Source organism: Citrus clementina, unplaced genomic scaffold (assembly GCF_000493195.1).
Source record: "Citrus clementina cultivar Clemenules unplaced genomic scaffold, Citrus_clementina_v1.0 scaffold_8, whole genome shotgun sequence".
Lineage (NCBI taxonomy): Eukaryota > Viridiplantae > Streptophyta > Magnoliopsida > Sapindales > Rutaceae > Citrus > Citrus x clementina.
Window position 1 is genome coordinate 3,578,216 of NW_006262022.1, and position 19,343 is coordinate 3,597,558.

Consider the following 19,343-nt stretch of genomic DNA (forward strand, 5'->3'; position numbering starts at 1 on the left):
GCACCCAAAACATATAGTAATGCGAACATAGTATAAAAAATATATATTTTTTCTATAAATATTTCCCCCAAAAAAAAGAAGCACAAGAAGAAGATGAAGAAGAACAGTCAAAAGCTTCTTTTTTTTAAAAAAAAAGAAGCTATTTGATAGTTCTTATATTTATTTTATTTAAAAAAATTACACATATTTTGTAGTTAATTTTTTTTAAAATATTACTTCCTCATTGTTTATCTAAGTATTGATATTATTTTTTTTGAAAAGATCTAAGTATTGATTATGATGTCCAGAAATAAAAATTTTAGAGTTTAAAACATGAGAATTATAAATTAGATCGTAAATACCACACATAAGTTAGGCGGTAAACTATTTAAGAAATTTTTTTTAATTATTTGGAGACAAATTTGACCACCCACAAATTCAAATTGCACCATAATGGAGTTGTTTTGATTGGTTGTATGTTTCAAGATTTAGACCGTAATATAATATTTAAACAAAACTTGAATTTAATTTCAAGAATTGAAAAAAAAAAACAGTAGGATAATAGATAGGCATGGGAGAATCAATATCATCAAATATCATGCAAAGCCCGTGTGTGCCCATTTCAACGCGGCAAAACGACAAAATCCAGGTGATAATAACCCGGCCCGCATCCATATCCATTCGATAAATTCAAAACTGCTCCGATTCCAATTTTCTTCTTTGACGCAACGGAGTCTCTCCTCCCGACGACAGGAAGAGTCTACATATAAAACGATTTTATTAAATGAAAATGAAAAGCTAAAAAGGAGTCGTATTTTGACAAGAGAATCTGGAGAAAGAGAAATGGAAGAGAACGCGAGCAATCCGGTGGTGGAAGTTTCCGGAGAGGGAAAAGGTGAGAGTATTGAAGGAAAAGATGGACCGCCTGTAGACGATTGCTGCCCGATCTGCTTCGGCGATTTTACCATTCCTTGTAAAGCCAATTGCGGTCACTGGTACTGCGGTTAGTTTTTCTTTTCTATTTTTTTTCCTTCTTTTAATTTTTAATCAGTTGAAAACTTATATGAATCTTATTACTATTATTTTTACTTGTATTTTACCTTTGTTTGGATAGAGGCGTACTTTTACGTTTGGGAGAGAAAGTTTGAATTGAAAATTAGATTATTGCTCTGGTACCTGTACTTAGGGTTTTTGTTTTGTTCGGTTGCTGAGAAAATGTTGGACAGTAGTTGAAATTACCTCTTATTATTTTGTAATGTTTTTTCTTTTCAATTTTCTTAATTTTTTTGAAATTATTTATTTATTCTAAATTTAGGGGGTTTAGTCGTGATTTTGTTCAAATGCTGGTCGGGCACGCACAATTTAGTAACTACTGTTTTTGTCTCGTCTATGAATGAAAATGGTGAGGTGGAGCTGTTTTCGGTGTTTATTCACGATTTGTTTGTTATAGTATGATAATTAGGAAGCTTTTGTCAGTGTTTGCACATAGTTTGAAGGCAAGAATATATCCTACTTGTGAAATGCTAGCCCATGGTTTTTTTTTATTTATTATTATTATTAGCATGTATCAAAGTGCAAATTGGAAAGACACGAGGAATAGAGGACTCTGCCTATGTCTTGGTATTCTGTTCTATTTGATCTTTATTTCCGCTTAAGTTTGTGCTAAAAGGGAATTAACTTTCTGCCTTCTTTTCCTTTTAACAGTTTTTGGTAGTTGGATTTTGTGGCTATGTTATTGAAGATTGTAGCTTACCAAAAGAAAAAAAAAAATTGTGTAGTTTACAATTAGTTTGAAATGCTTCTTCTAATCTCTGAGATTCTAATCTCCAGAAGGGGTGTGAGATACATTGCGTGGAGTTGGTGTTAGTCTATGTGTAGTTTGAGGATAATTTAGTGATTTGCTATCACAATATGCATTTGTTGTCAAATAGCCTGGTGATTTTGTCAACTTTTTGATGGTGTCAAGTTGGAGGAGTGTCTTAGAGAAACCTATATTTGCGGAAGTAGTAGTGTCTTTAACTTGTGATTGATCCATAAGCTCAAGATAAATATAGAACATCTTTTTGTTGAGAGTATTTCTAAGTGAAAGGACTGAATCCTCGGTGGACTTTATTTCTTGATTTATTTTGGGAAAATGCAACTGGTAGTCCTCTGATTTAACCATTTAATGAAATATTGGGCATGAGTTGTCTTACGATTGGTGTTTGTTCTGCAGCCAATTGCATTTTGCAGTTCTGGAATTATTCTTCTGCATCTAAGCCTTGCAAGTGTCCCATGTGCTCTCGCTACATTAACAGGTTGACTCCAGAGTCATCACTATCCCTCCAGCAGGAACAGGAGGTCGCTGAAGTTCTGAAAAAGGTTGTGAGGTACAACCTCCTTTTTGTTGGGGGGGCACGTGGCCTTGTACAGGTATAGTTTTAGTTGATGATTATCTTTTTAAACATTGATAATTTTTATATGTGACGGCTTTAGCTTCATAATATTTTTTAGAGTTTGGTGCTTCATGTTTGTTACTTGGAATATGGTTAGTGCAATTCAGTTCCTTAATCTACCTGAGAAATATAATAAAAGATGTTCTTATTCTGGTGTGTTTGCTAATATGAATTTTCAGTCACATATGGAATCCTATTTCTATCAGTGTTGTAATTCTGTTCTTTGGTTCTTAAACCCTTTTCAAGTACTTATGGTTTTTTTTTATAAGTTTTTTATTTTTTGTTCTCATTTTCCATTGTTATTTCAGACAAGGTGTTTTTGCAATTTGTATGCATGAATTTTCATGCTTTCTTTGTGACTCATCAGTTGCCTCAATTGCACTTCAAGCATATTAGAGAATTTATTTTCTTTGTCAAGATGGTTTGAATATTGTCTTCATTCTGCTCTTAACAGAAAGTGTATGAGCTGCCATTCTTCATGAAGAGGATTTTTGTAGCAATGATGGATCCCGATACAGAAGATTCCTATCTGCAAGAAATGAGAATTTTTGCAGTTAAGTTCGGCCAAATCTCTGGTTGACTATATTATGTTCTTGCCATTTATTTTTATTTTGATTGAATTATTCCTGTATGGATTGGTGGACTTAGTGGTTTTTTATTTTCGCTAATTTTTTCTGATGTCTGGACTTATTCTGACTCTTTTTGCTTGAAAATCTGCATGCTTTAGATAGTATACATATAATATGTTTGGTTGCCTATTTAGGAGTATTTATGTGTTGTATTGTCAATTCTACCCTAGATTTGAATTCTTCCAATAAAAGCTTTTTGGATATGAAGCTGATATGAAATTAGTATGGAGTAGGAGAGCTTCTACTTATGTTAGTGTCACTGAAGGGAAAGAATTAATGTCCTGAGGTATAATAAATGTAGTTAACTTGGATGTCTTGTTTTAATCTACTTATGTTGGCATCTAACTGGTAGTTGAATTTAAATGCGACAAAGTGTAGAGATTTTTGCTTGCTTTCCTTCATTGATGATTAGTTGAAGGCCATTTCTACTTATCACGTTGAGTTCTTTGCACAAAATCGTCAATAAGTGAATGACAGTTGTGAGTTACTCTTTATGTAATCTGTTTGTTTGCATTGCTCATCTCATTTTTGAACTTTACCTTCGAGAGTCTTATTAAAGTAAACACTAATCCTCTTTCTTTTCCATAGATGGCCTTGAGTGTCCTCTATGCAGCCACTCCTTTTGATTTCATTCCAACTGGTGAGGTTTTTTTTTTTGAAAACAGGTTTCTGGACTTGTACGTTATTTATTGGAACAGTTATTTTCTGTCGTTTCAAGCATACATAATGATGAACCCGTTATACTGTCATTGACATCTGTACTGTAGACGATTAGGATTAAATGATACTTCTGGTTCATTTCACTAAATACTGGAAGTTTCTAACATTTTCGAAAAATATGTTAGCAAGTTTTAAACTTGAAGGTTTCGAGTTCTAGTATTCAATGTTTGTGGCTTGCCTCCTGATATAAATTGATGGCTGCACATATACAGGGAGTTTGGGAATTGTACGAGTGTTTGACTATGCTGCTATCACACTGGTGCTTATCCTTCGTTTAATTGGAATATACCGCCGCCGCCGACTAACTCAGCGTGTAAGGCAGTTAGCAGCTGCTGATGAATGAAATACAAGAATCCATGATTTCCAGCCCCCTTTTCCCGAGTTTGACGGTGACTTTTTGGAGTACTGTGAATATGTGGATGGATTGTGTATATTAGGTTTCTACTTTTCTTAAACTTCACTTGAGCCAACTGCCAATCTTTCTTCTGGATGAGATATTGGATCTCAGGTGGCTTAAAATAGTTGGGGTACCCCTTTTGATGATATTATACTATAGTTTGATGATTGCTCTGTAAATAGCTGAACTACAAACTTTAAATTTGGGTGTATATTCTATATTTTGTTGTATTTTGGCATTTTGCTTTTCTAGAAAGCCGGTATACGTTGGTTAGAAGGTTTTCATGACCTCTTGAATATAGAAGAAGAAATCTTTGATTACATGCCTTTTAGACTCTTTTTACTTTATTGCTTTGCCTAGTGTTCGAAGCTTTTTTGTCTTTTTTTTTTTTAATATTGATGTATAAGACTATTACACTTTAGATTTTTAAACCCTTAGTATTTATAATTAGATTATACAATTGAGACATTTTTAAATTCTCTCTAATATTCTAATATTTAGGGAGTGTCACATTGATCTTCAAGGGGTGTTCTGTTGAGATTTTTAAACCCTTAGTACTTATAATTTGGTTTACACGACTAGAACATTTTTAAATCATCTCTAATATTCTAATATTCCGGAGGTGTCACATTGATCTTCAAGAGGGTGTCTCATTAAGATTTTTAAACTCTCTCTAATTTTATAATTAGATTACAACCGGGTTTCTCCAATATTCTAACATTCTAGGGGTGTCACATTGATTTTCAAGAGAGTGTCTCATTGAGATTTTTAAACACTTTGATATTAATATTCGAGGGATGTTACATTGAGAATTTTTATCACATTGATCCTGATCTTCAAGAGTGTCTTATTGAGATTTTTTAACCATCTCTTATATTAATATTCAAGGGATGTCACATTGATCTTCAAAGGAGAAGATTGTCTCCATTTAAGTATGAAACTAATTCTAAACTCTCTCAATTATGAAATTAATCTTAAATTCTCTCTAATATTAATGCTCGACGGGTTTTACATTGATATTCAAAGGAGAAAATTATCTCCACTTTATTATTAAAATTAATTTTCATAATATTTTTATAAAGTTTCAACACCTTACTCTCACACATTGTGAGAGTAAAAATTCTTTTATTAGGCGAAAGACTCGTTAGTATTCGAGGCTTTTTCTTTTATTTATATTTTGAATAATAATCTTTCATCTACCAGAATTAATATACACACACACAAACACAACCTACCCGTTATAAAATTTCATTTGAGGATTTTTGGAAAAAAGAAAAGAAAAGAAAAAATGCAAAATTCAAAGAAAATTATGGTGATGTTTGAATTTGTAGGGGAGATGGTGTGAAGAAATTCCCGCTGGCAAAGCTGAGAGGTGTTATGAGAACAGTGCCAAAATCCTATTACAAACATTTTTCAAATTCAGAACAGATTGATTTCCAAAAACAGTCATCACTCATCACTCTCCCACAGCCACGAGCTCACCCTTTCGTTCCAAAAGACCATCCTTTCTTCGTGCGAACCGATCTGACGGTTCACGAGATGGGCCCACCGAATACAGTACGTACGATATCGCAGGAAGCCTTCGACGAAGTAGTGAAGGAGAACATGGAAGATCTCGGAATGGAACCCACAGAAGCCCTCCAAGACGCCATTCAGACCCTCAGTCTCCAAGGCGTCGATCTCTCCGGTAACTCTTTCTGTTTGTTTCCACTTCCCCGAGAAAACAGAAGCCAAATTCCAATCAGCCAAACATCGCTCTACTGATTCTTTGCACTTGTATTCCTCATATTGCAGGGATTGTGAAGTGCGTGCCTGGAGAGAGTAGCCTGAAAGACAACCCCTTGATACAGTCTTTGGAAAGACTGAAGCAGTTGGATTTGAATTCCAAGGATAAATTCAGTGATGAAGATTTAAATGAGATGATGGGATTGTTTGATAAGTTAATCGAGTTATGTGGAGGCAATGAAGGATCGGTAAATGCGGCTGTAGCAACTAAGAATGGTGGCGTGGAATTGGTTTGTTCGATATGTTACAAGATGCGATGTGGGTCCAAACGCGTTCTTGATTCATGTTTGAAGACAATGGCGTTGTTAGTTCATGGTAAATGGTTTAGCTATAGAGTTAATTTGGTATTTTATACGTTTATGATTGCTAATTTATTCATATATGTGGATAACGTAACTTGAGCTGAATCTAGTTATTTTTTAGGGTGTTTTATTTAGATGTCTCTCTCTTTGTTATAAGCAGATGTCCAAAGTACAGAAACATTTAGGACAGGTGGTGGACCAAAACTTCTGGTTAACATCCTAATAGATGGCAATGAAGATCCAGAGATCTTGAATAGTGGTTTTGCTGTTGTTGCTGCATCTGCAACTGGTAATGAGGTGGTCAAAGAATCATACATGGAGTTGAAAATTGACGAGCTTATTTTGGAAATACTCAGTAGACAGAGAAATGACAGCATTCAGAGTTTATACGATGCTATACGTGTTCTGTTAACACCTGATGATGATCGAGTTGTGGCCTCTCAAGTAAGTGCAGGATTATTAGCAATCAAACCTGCATTTCAGAACCTCACTTGTTGGGCTGAGCAAGCTTTTCTTTGTGAAATTTACAAATAATAATAACAATAATTGAGCTACTCATGAACTGGGTTACTTGAATTAATTGTGACTGTTATGCAAACTTCAGGTTTATGGGTATGCGGGACGATTTGCCAAAATTGGAATTGCTAGAGCTCTTGTCCATTCACTACATGCAGGGCTTAGCTCACCTAGTCTTATTTCAGCTAGCATTGCATTAAAGGCTGTTGCAGTCAATGTAAGTTTTTCAAAGCTGATAGGTTCTTAAGTTTCATCAAGTTTGTGTTTTGAGGTTTTATCATTTGATTTGCATGTTCATTTTGTGGTAGTGGTGAGAGAATATTCTTTATATGAACTACTTTCCCAGTTTCTTAGAAATGTATGATTAGCAAATGATCTGGCAACATTCGTATCTCACGCACTGTTTGTGCTTCCTATTTGGTAAATATTCTTTTAAGAAATTTTTTAGTTAAGATTGCAAACACAAGCCTTCATTGTTATTCTTATCTAGGGAAGGTTTAGAAGACCTTCTGGGGATCAGGATACCCACTACTATACCTAAGTGAAACATGTTTATGTATGTGTGCATAATTGTTGGGAACTTTTTCCCCCCTTGCTGCAGGATGAAATATGTAAATCTGTTGCTGAAAATGGTGGTATTGATGCACTTCTCCGATGCATTGATGACAGTGGCCTACAGGGAAACAAAACTGTTGCTAGAATTTGTTGTTCTTTGTTATCCAAGGTATAAAGCTCAAATCAACCCTTTGGTGTAGCAATTATTTTTTCTTGTCTTAAATCAAATTTCAATATCAATTTGTATTTTCAAAATATAAAAATCTAGCATTCAACCTCCTTGCTTTCATTAATGTCTTTCTTGTGTACTGCTTAAAATCAGACTAAACACCTTTCTCAAGCTTTCCATATCTTTTCTTCCCTGAAAAAGAAGTGGTGGATTATTTTGTGATCAATTTCCTTTGTTTTTAAAAGTCATTGGCAATGAGTTCATCCATCAATGAAATGCGCATATGTTGTTAATCTTTTGTATCACTTGGCAGTACAGAATTTGTTTTCATTTTAGTGAAGTTGTAGAATGTTGAGTTTTCTTTCCAGATACGTAATCAAATGATCCCTTCCACCAGATACTTTTGCAATCCCAGCATTCTTAGTTAATTTTGTAGCAGTAGTTGTCTATTTTTTGGTAATCTCTTATCTGTAGTACTCCTTGTTGAAGCATTTAAGCACTTTATATGTTTTATCTGATTAGTTGGCAGGAAGTGACTCAAATAAGAGTGCTATTATTGAGAATGGAGGAATGGACAAGCTAATTGTAGTCTCAGCCAGATTTTCTGATGATGCTTCTGTTTTGCAAGAGGTAAGCAGCGGACAGGACCTATATAAAAGAATGTGCCTGATGGCATATCCAGTGCATCCATGGTCAGTCTAGCATTCTGCTGAACTGAAAGTCTCAATATGAAAATTGGATTAAAATCCTCACTTAAATCTTGCCATACTATTAGCTATGGGAATTTCTTTTAAATTTTGCCTGTCATTGCAAGGATGCCCCAAATGAATGGCAGTTCTGTGTCCACAGATAAGGATGTGCCTAGGAATTCTTTGCTGTATTTCAGCGTAATGCTTGGAATAGTGATGCTTTTATATAGTGGGTATCACTGAAGGCTTGTGTACCATACTTCCCTGGCACTCAGTCCAGTAACTGTCATCTTTAATATCATTAGGCAGATCGTATAGTGGTATACATGCATGTACATGTTATATAGTTCATTTTTAATTTATCATTTCCACTGTGGTTTTAGGTTATGTCCATCATTACTGTACTATCATTAAGATCTCCAGAGAATGCAGCCCGTGCCATGGAAGCTGGATCCGGAGACCTTGCCATCCAAGCCATGCTAAAATTTCCCAATGCTCAACAACTACAGAGAAGCTCCTGTTTCATGATCCGCAATCTTGTAGCAAGGAACCCAGAAAACAGGTGAGTGCATTAGGAATAAACTTGGTTTGAAAGGTTTGCCAGGTCAGCTTCAACTTCTATAAGCTTGCATTTCACCATTTGCATGCGGATTGAGACCACAGTTTTTCTAATATTGATTTTTAATTGAACAGAAAGCTTCTGCTCAGTAATGGTGTCGAGAAACTTATCAGACAGGCAAAGGAGAACCACGAAATCTGCAAGGATGCAGCCACTGATGCATTGAGAGATTTGGGGCTTGATGACTACAACAAATAGCTTGTTGTAAGACACTGCCGTTTTAGTAAAGATTCTCCTTCCCCATAACACCACCACCCCCCCCCCCCCCCCAACCAAAAAAAAAACACTGGTACAATTTCTTTTTATCTATTTATTTATTTTCTTTTAAAAAATTTTGATGGTGATAGGAAATCTTGCCCAGTGATTCTATCCACATTGTTCTTAACTAGTGATCCAGTTTCACAGTAATTATGAATTCAAAGCAAAGTTGCCGCATCTTAATCCTAAATTGCGCCTAAATTGAGAAAAATTTCAACCCAGATTAATAAAAACAAACCGGTGGCAATCTGAAGTGCAGTTCATGAGATTGCTTCATCATAAAAGGTAGTCTAAATGTCATGGAACAGAGAAAATTGTACAAATTATACTTCAAATGGAACAAAACAGGATCTGATTAAAATGTCATGGGCAGAGAAAATTCATCAGTTTCAGCAGTACTATGCTACTGGAGTTACATTCCTTAAGAAACTTGTATGAAAATTCTATTAAGAATTGGTTCAAGCCTCAAAATTTGTACAGTTGAATATGCTGTAAAGATGCCTCTGCTGTAAAACAAACCTGCAAATTAAATCCTGCGAAGTAAGCAATGATGTTATACTTAAATCTCAGCAATCATAGTTTGCCACATTTGTATGCACACCGAACATAGTACCACACATAAGATCTTTACAAAGTCGTGAGTAAAAGTAGAGGTTGAATGTTAATTAATACCTAAGACATCCCCTCCAGATTATCAGAGCTTCTAACAATTTGGGGGAAAAAAAAGCCTGAACCAGTTGTTATCTAACCATCATATGGTATCAGCAGCCTGCATTCCAAAACCAGATTACATAGTCATTCCAGACATCAAGAGAATAATAATAACTTTCAAAAGATTATTTACCTAATAACTTTCAAAAGATTATTTAGCCACCAGTTGACTACAGAAGTGCTATTGAAACATCTTGCGATATTGCTTTTTCTCCTGCTCACGTCTTTCATGAATCTGTGACAAGTTTTACAATTTAAAACCCAGTTAAACATAACTAATTATTGCTACATAAATTACAAATTCAGTTTCATCTACTAACCTTCTTCTTAGCAACAGCAAGTTCCTTCTTTATACCACCTGAATGCACCAAATAACAAGTTAGCTACCCATAACTGATTCTAACGGCTGTTTCTGTGTAAACACTGACTTGGCTAGACCATTAATGCTTGTGTTAGACTCTTCAAATTAACAGAAATGAACAACTGAGTCGACTACAGATACATCTTTTGTGACATATTATTCCCCTATTTTCCAAGCATTGAAGTAAAAGCCAGAGCAAAAAGTTCTAACAAGGGATGCCATTCCATCATTAATTTTGTGGCAGTGGCTCAGTCAAAATTACTCACGTACCATCATTTGGCTCCAATTTTAGTGCCTTCTCAAAGCTTTCAACTGCAGCATCAACATCATTAAGGGCCATGTATGCCTAATAGATAAAAAGAACAATCATTAAGATTAGAAACTACCTCAGGGGACCCAAAATGCAATTACAACTTTCCAAACACGAGTAAACTATCCAAAATTTAAAGAAATTATAGCACCGAAACTTTTGTCAGATGAAGCAGAGAAACAAAGCTTGATTCGGTCAACTCCCAGTTGTTAGATTCCTTACAAAAGAATGATACTAACCTGACCTTGGCGAAACAAAGCTTTCACATTGTCATCTCCATCACGCATTGCAAACTCAGTATCCAACAATGCGCCTTTCAGATCACCCAATTTCAGTTTACAAGCCTACAGCAAATAGAAAGCACCAATTATCAAAGGAAAATAATCCAAGGAAAGAATAATAATAGTACACAGGCTTAGGAAAAGAAATAAATAAACATGCTGCCGACAAAGATGGAAGGAATAAGCCCCCACTAGAGGTTTTAGTGATCAGAAATACAAACACGTGCATGAGCTAAACTTGATCGGCATTAGCTTTTGAAGACTACAAGTCTATTTGTAACATAAACCCCCCCCCCCCCCTCTCTCTTTAACACTGATTAAAAAAAAATTCAAAGAAAAATGTTCCACATAAATTTTTTTCCCCATATTTTTACATGGTATGCACTGGTAGAATTGTGCACATACTAGGAATTACCAGAAACCTGTCATAAGAAGGTCCACAAAGTCACAATTGACAGGGGAATTTAAAGAGAAAAAACCTCTATCGGAAAAACTCTGGTTTCAATAGATCATGTTACTTTGAAAATGAGTCAAACTAGTGCAAAAGTACGGGTGAATACTTATCATGACTAATCATTTTCATGGATGCTGCAGCTTTATGATATTCTGTTCAAACTTTATTACATAAACCTACATATTTATGCCCACAAATATGTACAAGTAAATGTGTTTGTACAAGAAAAATATGTTCGCAAGTACGTACATGCAAGTATATATGCACATAAGGAAAAGTGATGATCATTTTAGTCAAAGAGCTATGAGGAAAAATATTTACATATAGAGCACTCATTGATCAAACATCAAAAAGCATGAAAAACTTACAGAACTATTTGTGAAGATCTGTGACTTTGTCTTTCTTAAAGATGAACTCTTCCCTGCAGAATCAGAGGGAATAGATTAAGTATAATCAGGTATCAGAGGCTCCATAAAATTTGGAAAACGTTGTAAAATACCATAGTTGCAGTGAAGAGATAACTAACCTTCATCAATCCCTTCTTTTTCCCAGCAGATATCCAGATAGCGTAAGGCCTTCCGGTACTTCCTAAGTGCCATCTTATAGTCTTGTTTCTGCACATAATCATCAGTGTGGAATTAAAACTTTTATTGTAGGAAAAATTTGTAAAAAGAGTAATTGAAGAGTGATAGATAAACATGAGAACTACTAAGACACTGAAAAAGACGGTAATGTTAATTTCCTCCCGACTTCTAGAACTTCATCTTCGCCGAAGTACTATTTAATATACCAAATAAAATTGAAACCATCACGATACTATTACCTTGTAATGTTCGTTTCCAAAAACCTTAATAGAATCAACAGCATTCATCCACCAAGAAAGTTCATCAGGTGTCTGATCAAGGTCAGCTGGCCAATCAGGATATGAATCACCATCGTTGAAAAAATTAGATATCCCATCATCAGCCCCCTCAGGAATCTCTCCGCAATCTGTGATGGCAACATCAGCAATGGGGCAATCATTGTCACCAGTCATGACATGTTCTATTGAACGAACAACTCCCATTCCCTTAGTTACCCTCCCAAACACAACATGTTTCCCATCTAGGTGAGATGTACGAGTTGTGGTGATGAAGAATTGAGACCCGTTTGTATTGGGACCAGCATTAGCCATAGACAGCATTCCTTTTCTTTCATGTTTCAACTCAAAATTCTCATCCTCAAACTTCAATCCATAGATTGATTCTCCACCAGTCCCATCTCCAGCAGAAATATCTCCTCCTTGTATCATAAACCCTTTGATGACACGATGAAAGCGAACTCCCTGAAACAACATAAACCTAATTAGACTAAAAAAGCAGCATTAGATAAAAGATGCCGGGTAATCACGGCCCCCCACACCAAAGTAAATGGTAAACCTACAGTGCAAACAACTAGCCGGCAGCATATTCTATCAAATTGATACTTGAAACAATCTTATATCAAAATTTATCACCGCTTAGGGAGTCTTTGCACTCTCGAATAGATGATAAATCTTCGATGAAGAGATCAAACATGCTTCAAACAAAGTCAGTAATCCACATATTGCCTAAAAATTTGGAAAACAACTCACAATCAAAAAGGTCAACCAACCATCAAACTACATACACGAGACATTCAACAACCAGCAATGCCCTTCTAATATTATCTCCTCCCATACTTCTAAAGTACACTAATATCCCACAATTTGTCCCCTTCATCAAAATTCAAGATCATTAGCGTCACTTTATCATCAACAACTGGAACCCATCATTTACATAACCAACACAACTTCAAAAACACAAACACCCTTCAAAATGCGTGCCAAAATCATAAGATTATAACAAAGAACCAACCTTTGTCCCACAACAAATAATGAAAAGGTCAACTTTTAAAACAGAAACAGACACATTCACATAAACAACTCACCTTGTAATGAAGAGGGACACCAGTATTAGGCCCAATGCCCTTCTCACCAGTACAAAGAGCCCTGAAATTCTCAGCAGTCTTGGGAATCACGTCGTTGTAAAGCTCCACAATAATCCTTCCTTCAAGCTCCACTCCAATGCTTATGTCCAAAAAACACCTTGGTCTAGCCATCTTCTCTTTGAAGATTGTTAGAGCTCTCTGTTTGTTTCTGGAGGAAACAAGAAACAAACCCTAACACCGCTTGTTATTTATAGTTTGAAACAAAGAGCAGAGGGCGGAGAGATGGGGGTGGGGGCCCTTTGAGGTTTGGTTCTTGCTTGTTTTGTCTTGTGCTGCTGCTGCTGCTGCTGCTGCTGTTGTTTCGTTTTGTTCCTGGGTGTTTTTTCTATCTAAAATCTTTCGGGGTTTGTGTGGGGTTTTATGTAATTCTATAATTTCTCTTAGCGGTCCCTGTATATTTAAATATTTCGATTCAGGTCCCAAATTTTAGTTCTTTTTACAGATTTTGGACTGTATCCAGAAGAATCGATTTGATGGTAACCGTTTGGAAGTGGATAATATTAATAGGAAACCCAACAACCATTAATAATAAAAGTCATCTAGAATATTCATGGAGCTGTCGTTTATATTTGTAAAAAGCACATGCTTACAAACAGAGATCGTGTCCTTGTTGTTTGAAATTTTCTTTTTTGCGAATAGTTTTTGACGTGTTAAAAAAAAAAAAAATTTAAATTTTATTATCCATTATTAAGAAATTCGAGTAATGCTGAGAAGTCAGCCTGAGATGACAAACAAACCTTAAAAATGATTCAATATGCTATAATTGAAAATTAGGGCGAAGCTATACGTTATTTATTAATAAACTAATTATGTGGGTCAATATTTTTCTTCAAAGAAACCTTTGGGCCACGTTTGGTTTGAAAAAAAGGGAGGAGAGGAAAAGAGTGGAATGAAGAGGAAGAGAGAAGAGTAGTGAAATTAAATTTTGTTATTTAGTTTGATATAAAATTTAATAAGGAAATGAATTATAATTTTTTTCTTTAGATAAATTTATCATTTACCTTAAATATTAAATTATTTATATTAGTAATAAAAAAATATATTTATAAAAAATAAAATGGTGGTCTGGTGGCTGGCGGCGAGGTCCAGCAACTTTCCGACGTAGGTCCGACGACTTTCCGACGAAAGTTCGGCTGTGATCCGGCAGTAGTCTGGCAAAGTTTGGCGACTTTCCAGTGGAGGTCCATTTATGTTATTAAATCAATAAAATAAAATTATAAATAATAATTATTAATGACATTAAACAAGTTAAAAAGTTGAAGGGTAATTTTGAAAAATTTAGTTTCTAACATAAGAGAAATTTAAATTCTTCATTACTTGGTGTGGAATTCAAATTCTACATTATGATGGATATTAAATTCTTATATATTTTGTCAAACCAAATAATAGAAATAAAAAGAGAATTTAAATTACTTTCTTTTCCTTCATTCTCTTCTTCCAACTAAACACCACCTTAAGGGTTAGCGAGTGATTCTTCTTCTTCTTTGACCTGTTTATAGAGTAAGATTTCATCCTCCATGGTAATTATATACACAATAGTTTAACTGTTAAAGTTTAATTCATGAACTACGTTCTTCATATCGTGAGAGGTAACTTTGTGATTAATTATTTAGTTAACTTGAGTGATTGAGTGTTTCCTAAATAGTTTTATCTAGTGAGATGAGTCACCTATTTCTATTAAGAAGTATTTAATTAAAGACTCCTAAAATCTTCTAAAACATGGTTTAAGACACCAGATTTTTTTTTTCGTATTCATTTTTTTTCGTATCATTTAAATAAAAAAATAAAAAATCAACATTTGATATTACTTAAATCGACAAAAATTAATTCTATATACATCTTATCTTTTTTTTTTTTTTAATTTTCCTTTCGAAAACTGATTTGGTTTGTCATGGGAATCAACACAAAGAATCCCCTCCATTTTGTGTGAGGACTCACTCAAACAATAGTATTTAATCCATCTTATTATTATTATTATTATTATCCCTCGCGTGCAAAGCTCATAGCTCTTCTTAGAACCTTCACAAATTACGGCATTATTAACAACATTACACCATTAAATGATATAACCTCTTGCCTATTTCTAACCCATCCTCTATCAAAACTCAAAAAGGGTCTTGGCCTTCGGTAATCAATATTCAATAATTCATTATGAGTACACTGAAAATGAATCTTTCATGAATATGCAAAAATGACAACGGGGAAAGTTGATTGATGTTTAATATTTTTCTTCTCTGAAATTAAAATATTGGTACGCACGTCGGTCGTGGGATTTATTTGTACCATAAGTTATCATCACGTGCATACAAAGAAGAGAAGGAAAAAATGTCTTTGCAGTGATCAATCAACGGTCATGTCTTGTGTGTCTCATCAACTTTCGGGTAAGATTCGGAGAAAAAGAGAGCCACTGCCCATATCTATGGTACCAATTGTACTAGTGAAAGTTTGAAAAAATGGATCATTTTTCAAATTTCATCGACAGAACCGTGTGATGCTATCGAATGGCTGTAGCCACAGTATGATACTATTGTCCCTATAATTTAATTGCTTTCCATCACGTCTCAAATTTTTTGTAATTTATGCTGCACCACATGGTTCGGGTCGGGATATATGTAACACAAGATTTTGGATATGTAAAGAAAAAAAATTGTATGTGAGTGTATTTTTTTAAAATGCGGGCGCTCTTATTTTTTTTTCGTCGACAGACGGTTAAATATATAATTTAATAAAATTATAATTTAACAGCATATTCGTGTTAAAAAAACGAGAGTGTTCGCACCTGAAAATAATACACACACAAAAACAAACAAACATGCATACATACATACATCATGCTTAAAAAGAGATGGCCTATTCGGAGCTTGATGATCACAAAAGTTCCATCACTCGAAGAATTTGCCGTATCTTGAATAAGAGTGATCACAACTTGCTTCCTTGTGATGCAAGTATGGCCGTTATTTCCCTAAATTTAAGCTAACGCTACGGTATAAACTATGCTTCAACCTTCACCAGTTATTATCACGAGCATGTGACATAAAAATGAAATGGGTCCTCTCTCATATAACAAAAGCACAAATTCCCCAATAATATTTTTAGATATAGACACCATTATAGCATTGTTAGTTACACCATCAAACGAGATAAGTATTGATAGTACGTAGAGATGTGATTAAATATTATTATTAACTATTATATTGCAAAAATAAATAAATAAAATGTTGGCATAAAACTCAGAATCAAATAATAACTCGGCACCTTTAATGGAAAAGTCCACTTGAGTAGCATAGAAAATACACTCCAAATTGTCAATATTAAAGCAACTTGCAACAAATAAAAGAGACAAATTTTGAATATAAAAAGGGTGTCTACTAAAAGCTGACTCGTGCATAGCGACGATAATCGCAACTCCCAAGTGGAGCACTTAAATTTCCACTCATATATAGCAATTGTTGATTGATTAGTCATTTATTTTTGTATGGAAAGTGACATGAGGTTTATTTTCTTCCTAAAATAATGTATAATCTATCTTACATAGACTCCAATTCTACACTATCACAACATTAAAAAAATAATAAATTGAAATTTAACTAAAAATTTGTGATTATGTGACGTTAAAGTCAATGGATGAAATTGTCATCCCTCTACTTAAAAAAAGAAAAAAAAAAGAAAAAGAAAACAAAGTCAATTTATGAAAGGCTGTGGTTTAATTATAAAACGAGAAAAATTGTGGTGCAACTGTAGTACCGTGCCATAGTTGCATTCAGCCGTTGGATCTCAATAAACCCCACTCGTTTAAGTAGATCCAACAGCTGGATGTAATTATGGCACGGTACCTCAGTTACACCGTAACCGGACCCTTATAAAACCAAGACTCACACAAAATTGAAAAGATTCATTGATTCACAAAATTGAAAAGATTCATTGATTACAAGAAGCCACAAGTTACCGGCATTTTTTCATGTCCATTTATCATGCCTCTCGATCAAGTCTAGACTTAGCCCAAGACACATTTTGAGTTGGGCCATTTGTTGTTGTTAAACATGAGTGGTGTCCATAAATTTATTTACTTCCAACTAATGAGAGGGCAAAAGATTAAGTAAAACATGAACACACCACGGATGGTCTAAAGATAAGTGACAAAAAATAATCAAATATTATCTCTTTTTTTCAATTTTTAATAATTGAAATAAATGGAGCCAAACTTTTATGCACAAAATGAAATGATATGGGCTTCTTTGAAAACTATTAAATTAAAGAAAAAAAAACTTATAGAAGGAATGAAACTATCGGCTTTCATGATTCCAAATTTATATCCCAAAAAATTTGACTGACTGAGGTGTTATGAATTCTAATTCACATCTGTCGTAAAATCAAATTACTACTTGATAAACAGTTACAAATGGGCTTACAAAACCCAAGCAAAACAGAACCAGATGGATTTGAGCACAGCACAAAGGGGAAATTACCCTTATACAAAAACTTAAATTAGTGCCCTCAATTTCGTTGAAGAAAAAATTACATAATTAAATTCCACTCGAGCAAAAGCGGGTACTAAAAAGTTGACTGACAGCAGAATCGAAGATTTGAAAGTGAAAGAGATAAAAAATTCACTAATAAAAGAAGACAACACAGTACACAGTTACACACTACACAGAGAGCTAGACTACTGGAGTCATCAGCCTTTTACTTTTGAGTTGAGGTGAAAATAAATGGTGTCTCAGACAAAAGCTGCTTGCAACACATGATTCTCAAAACACAATCAGATTTCTCCCTTTCTCTATTATTTAAATTCATCACATACATCACCAATTCACCAGGCATCATCTTATACATACGACCTTTTAATTTCCAGTAGTCTAACGAGTGTGTTTTTGTCCTATATACCTTCTAAATTATTTATTTGAGGTCTCAAATTATATATATTAGAAGAGGTAGAATGCGTTTGAGATTGATGTTAGAAAGTTATAATTTTTTAAATTACAGTATTAATATATTTACTATATATTATTAATATTTTTTTATAATTATAGTTTTTTTTTTCATAGCGGCTACAACTTAAAAAATACAGTATCTCAGTCTCAAACAGAATTGTAGAGTGCGTTTGTGGCAGCTGCATCGTGGCTGTGTAGCTGCCTCAAACGCGTCTGGAATCACCTAAATCCGTTAAATAGTTTCTCTATCATGTTAATATAGAAAAAAGAGTCTTGTGCTGCATCACTGTGTGTACAAAAGTGCAAACTTTATCTTTAATCTATATTCATGGCTCGACGTCTCACTACATTTATAGATTCATTATACTTTAAATAAGAACATTGACGTCTCATGTGAGGGGGTAAGTTAAAATTAATCTTTCATATTTATTAAACTCAAACCCGCTAACTTAAATTAACTTCTAAGTCAAACGATTTTTCTAGCATATCAAACGTATGTGGAATAACATTTTAGCTTTTGGGGTATATGAAAAAATGTTAATGCTGGTTTTGTAAAAGCTATGGTTTCTGGCATTTTCTTGATTCTTGGGAGAGAAAAGAAGAGGTGGGAAGCGAGACAAATTTGCGAGAGAGCCCAACTTTTTACACGTCTCTTTTCCATTATTAAGCCTCTCTGCACTTTTGCTTTTATAAACAAATATGTACGTGATGCATTGTTGGCTTAGCTTTTGAATTTCTCAACTCTTCTACTGAAACTTGCAAGCTACTTTTTTTCTTTTTTTTTTATGGAATTACTGCTCAAACTATAACTCATATTGTATGAGATTATAACTGATATTTACAAATCAGACTATTACTGATACCAACTTACATCAATACTAATAAAATTCTGTCCAGATTTTAATCTTTACAAATATTCGAGAATATCTATTCTTCACTCTTGGATAAGGAGGAAGAAACTTACAAGCTCTTAATTGGTTAAACCGAGAAAAGTTTTTAGGTTAATAAAGAGCAAAATAAAACACATTCACTGATGAATAAGGAGAATATATAGTTATTAAAAAAAAAAAATTGGCCAAAAAGAGGCTCTCTTTTTTTTTTTTTTCCTAAACAATATTCTTAATTCTTGGCAACATCAATTCATTCTCCGAAATGTTCATTAATTTATTAATGACTAAAACCCTAGTGTCTCTTATGCCCCAACAAGGAATGTTATGATGCATTTATAAATGCAA

At 34.2% G+C, this 19,343-nt stretch overlaps 2 protein-coding genes across 3 annotated transcripts; one reads left to right on the forward strand and one right to left on the reverse strand.

The window, feature by feature from the left end:
* Positions 1–595: 595 nt before the first annotated feature.
* LOC18033973 (armadillo repeat-containing protein 6) lies at positions 596–9,059 on the forward strand. The gene is made up of 13 exons (XM_006423005.2): positions 596–982; positions 2,195–2,391; positions 2,869–2,967; positions 3,632–3,683; positions 3,976–4,076; positions 5,700–5,847; positions 5,955–6,260; positions 6,408–6,691; positions 6,852–6,980; positions 7,365–7,487; positions 8,010–8,117; positions 8,560–8,738; positions 8,870–9,059. The coding sequence occupies exons 1-13, from the start codon at positions 823–825 to the stop codon at positions 8,991–8,993; spliced, it is 2,010 nt and encodes a 669-aa protein (XP_006423068.2). The 5' UTR covers positions 596–822; the 3' UTR covers positions 8,994–9,059.
* A 323-nt stretch (positions 9,060–9,382) lies between these two features.
* Positions 9,383–13,515, reverse strand: LOC18034282 (peptidyl-prolyl cis-trans isomerase CYP40). Of its 2 annotated transcripts, none has more exons than XM_006423006.2 (10): positions 13,118–13,515; positions 11,994–12,494; positions 11,697–11,784; positions 11,539–11,591; positions 10,675–10,779; positions 10,396–10,471; positions 10,085–10,122; positions 9,898–9,999; positions 9,726–9,822; positions 9,383–9,572 (listed from the first exon to the last, which is right to left on the reverse strand). In XM_006423006.2, the coding sequence occupies exons 1-8, from the start codon at positions 13,286–13,288 to the stop codon at positions 9,946–9,948; spliced, it is 1,086 nt and encodes a 361-aa protein (XP_006423069.1). In that variant the 5' UTR covers positions 13,289–13,515; the 3' UTR covers positions 9,383–9,572; positions 9,726–9,822; positions 9,898–9,945. The 2 variants fall into 2 exon arrangements, with proteins under 2 accessions (XP_006423069.1, XP_006423070.1); XM_006423007.2 differs by having other exon boundaries at positions 9,383–9,586.
* Positions 13,516–19,343: the final 5,828 nt, after the last annotated feature.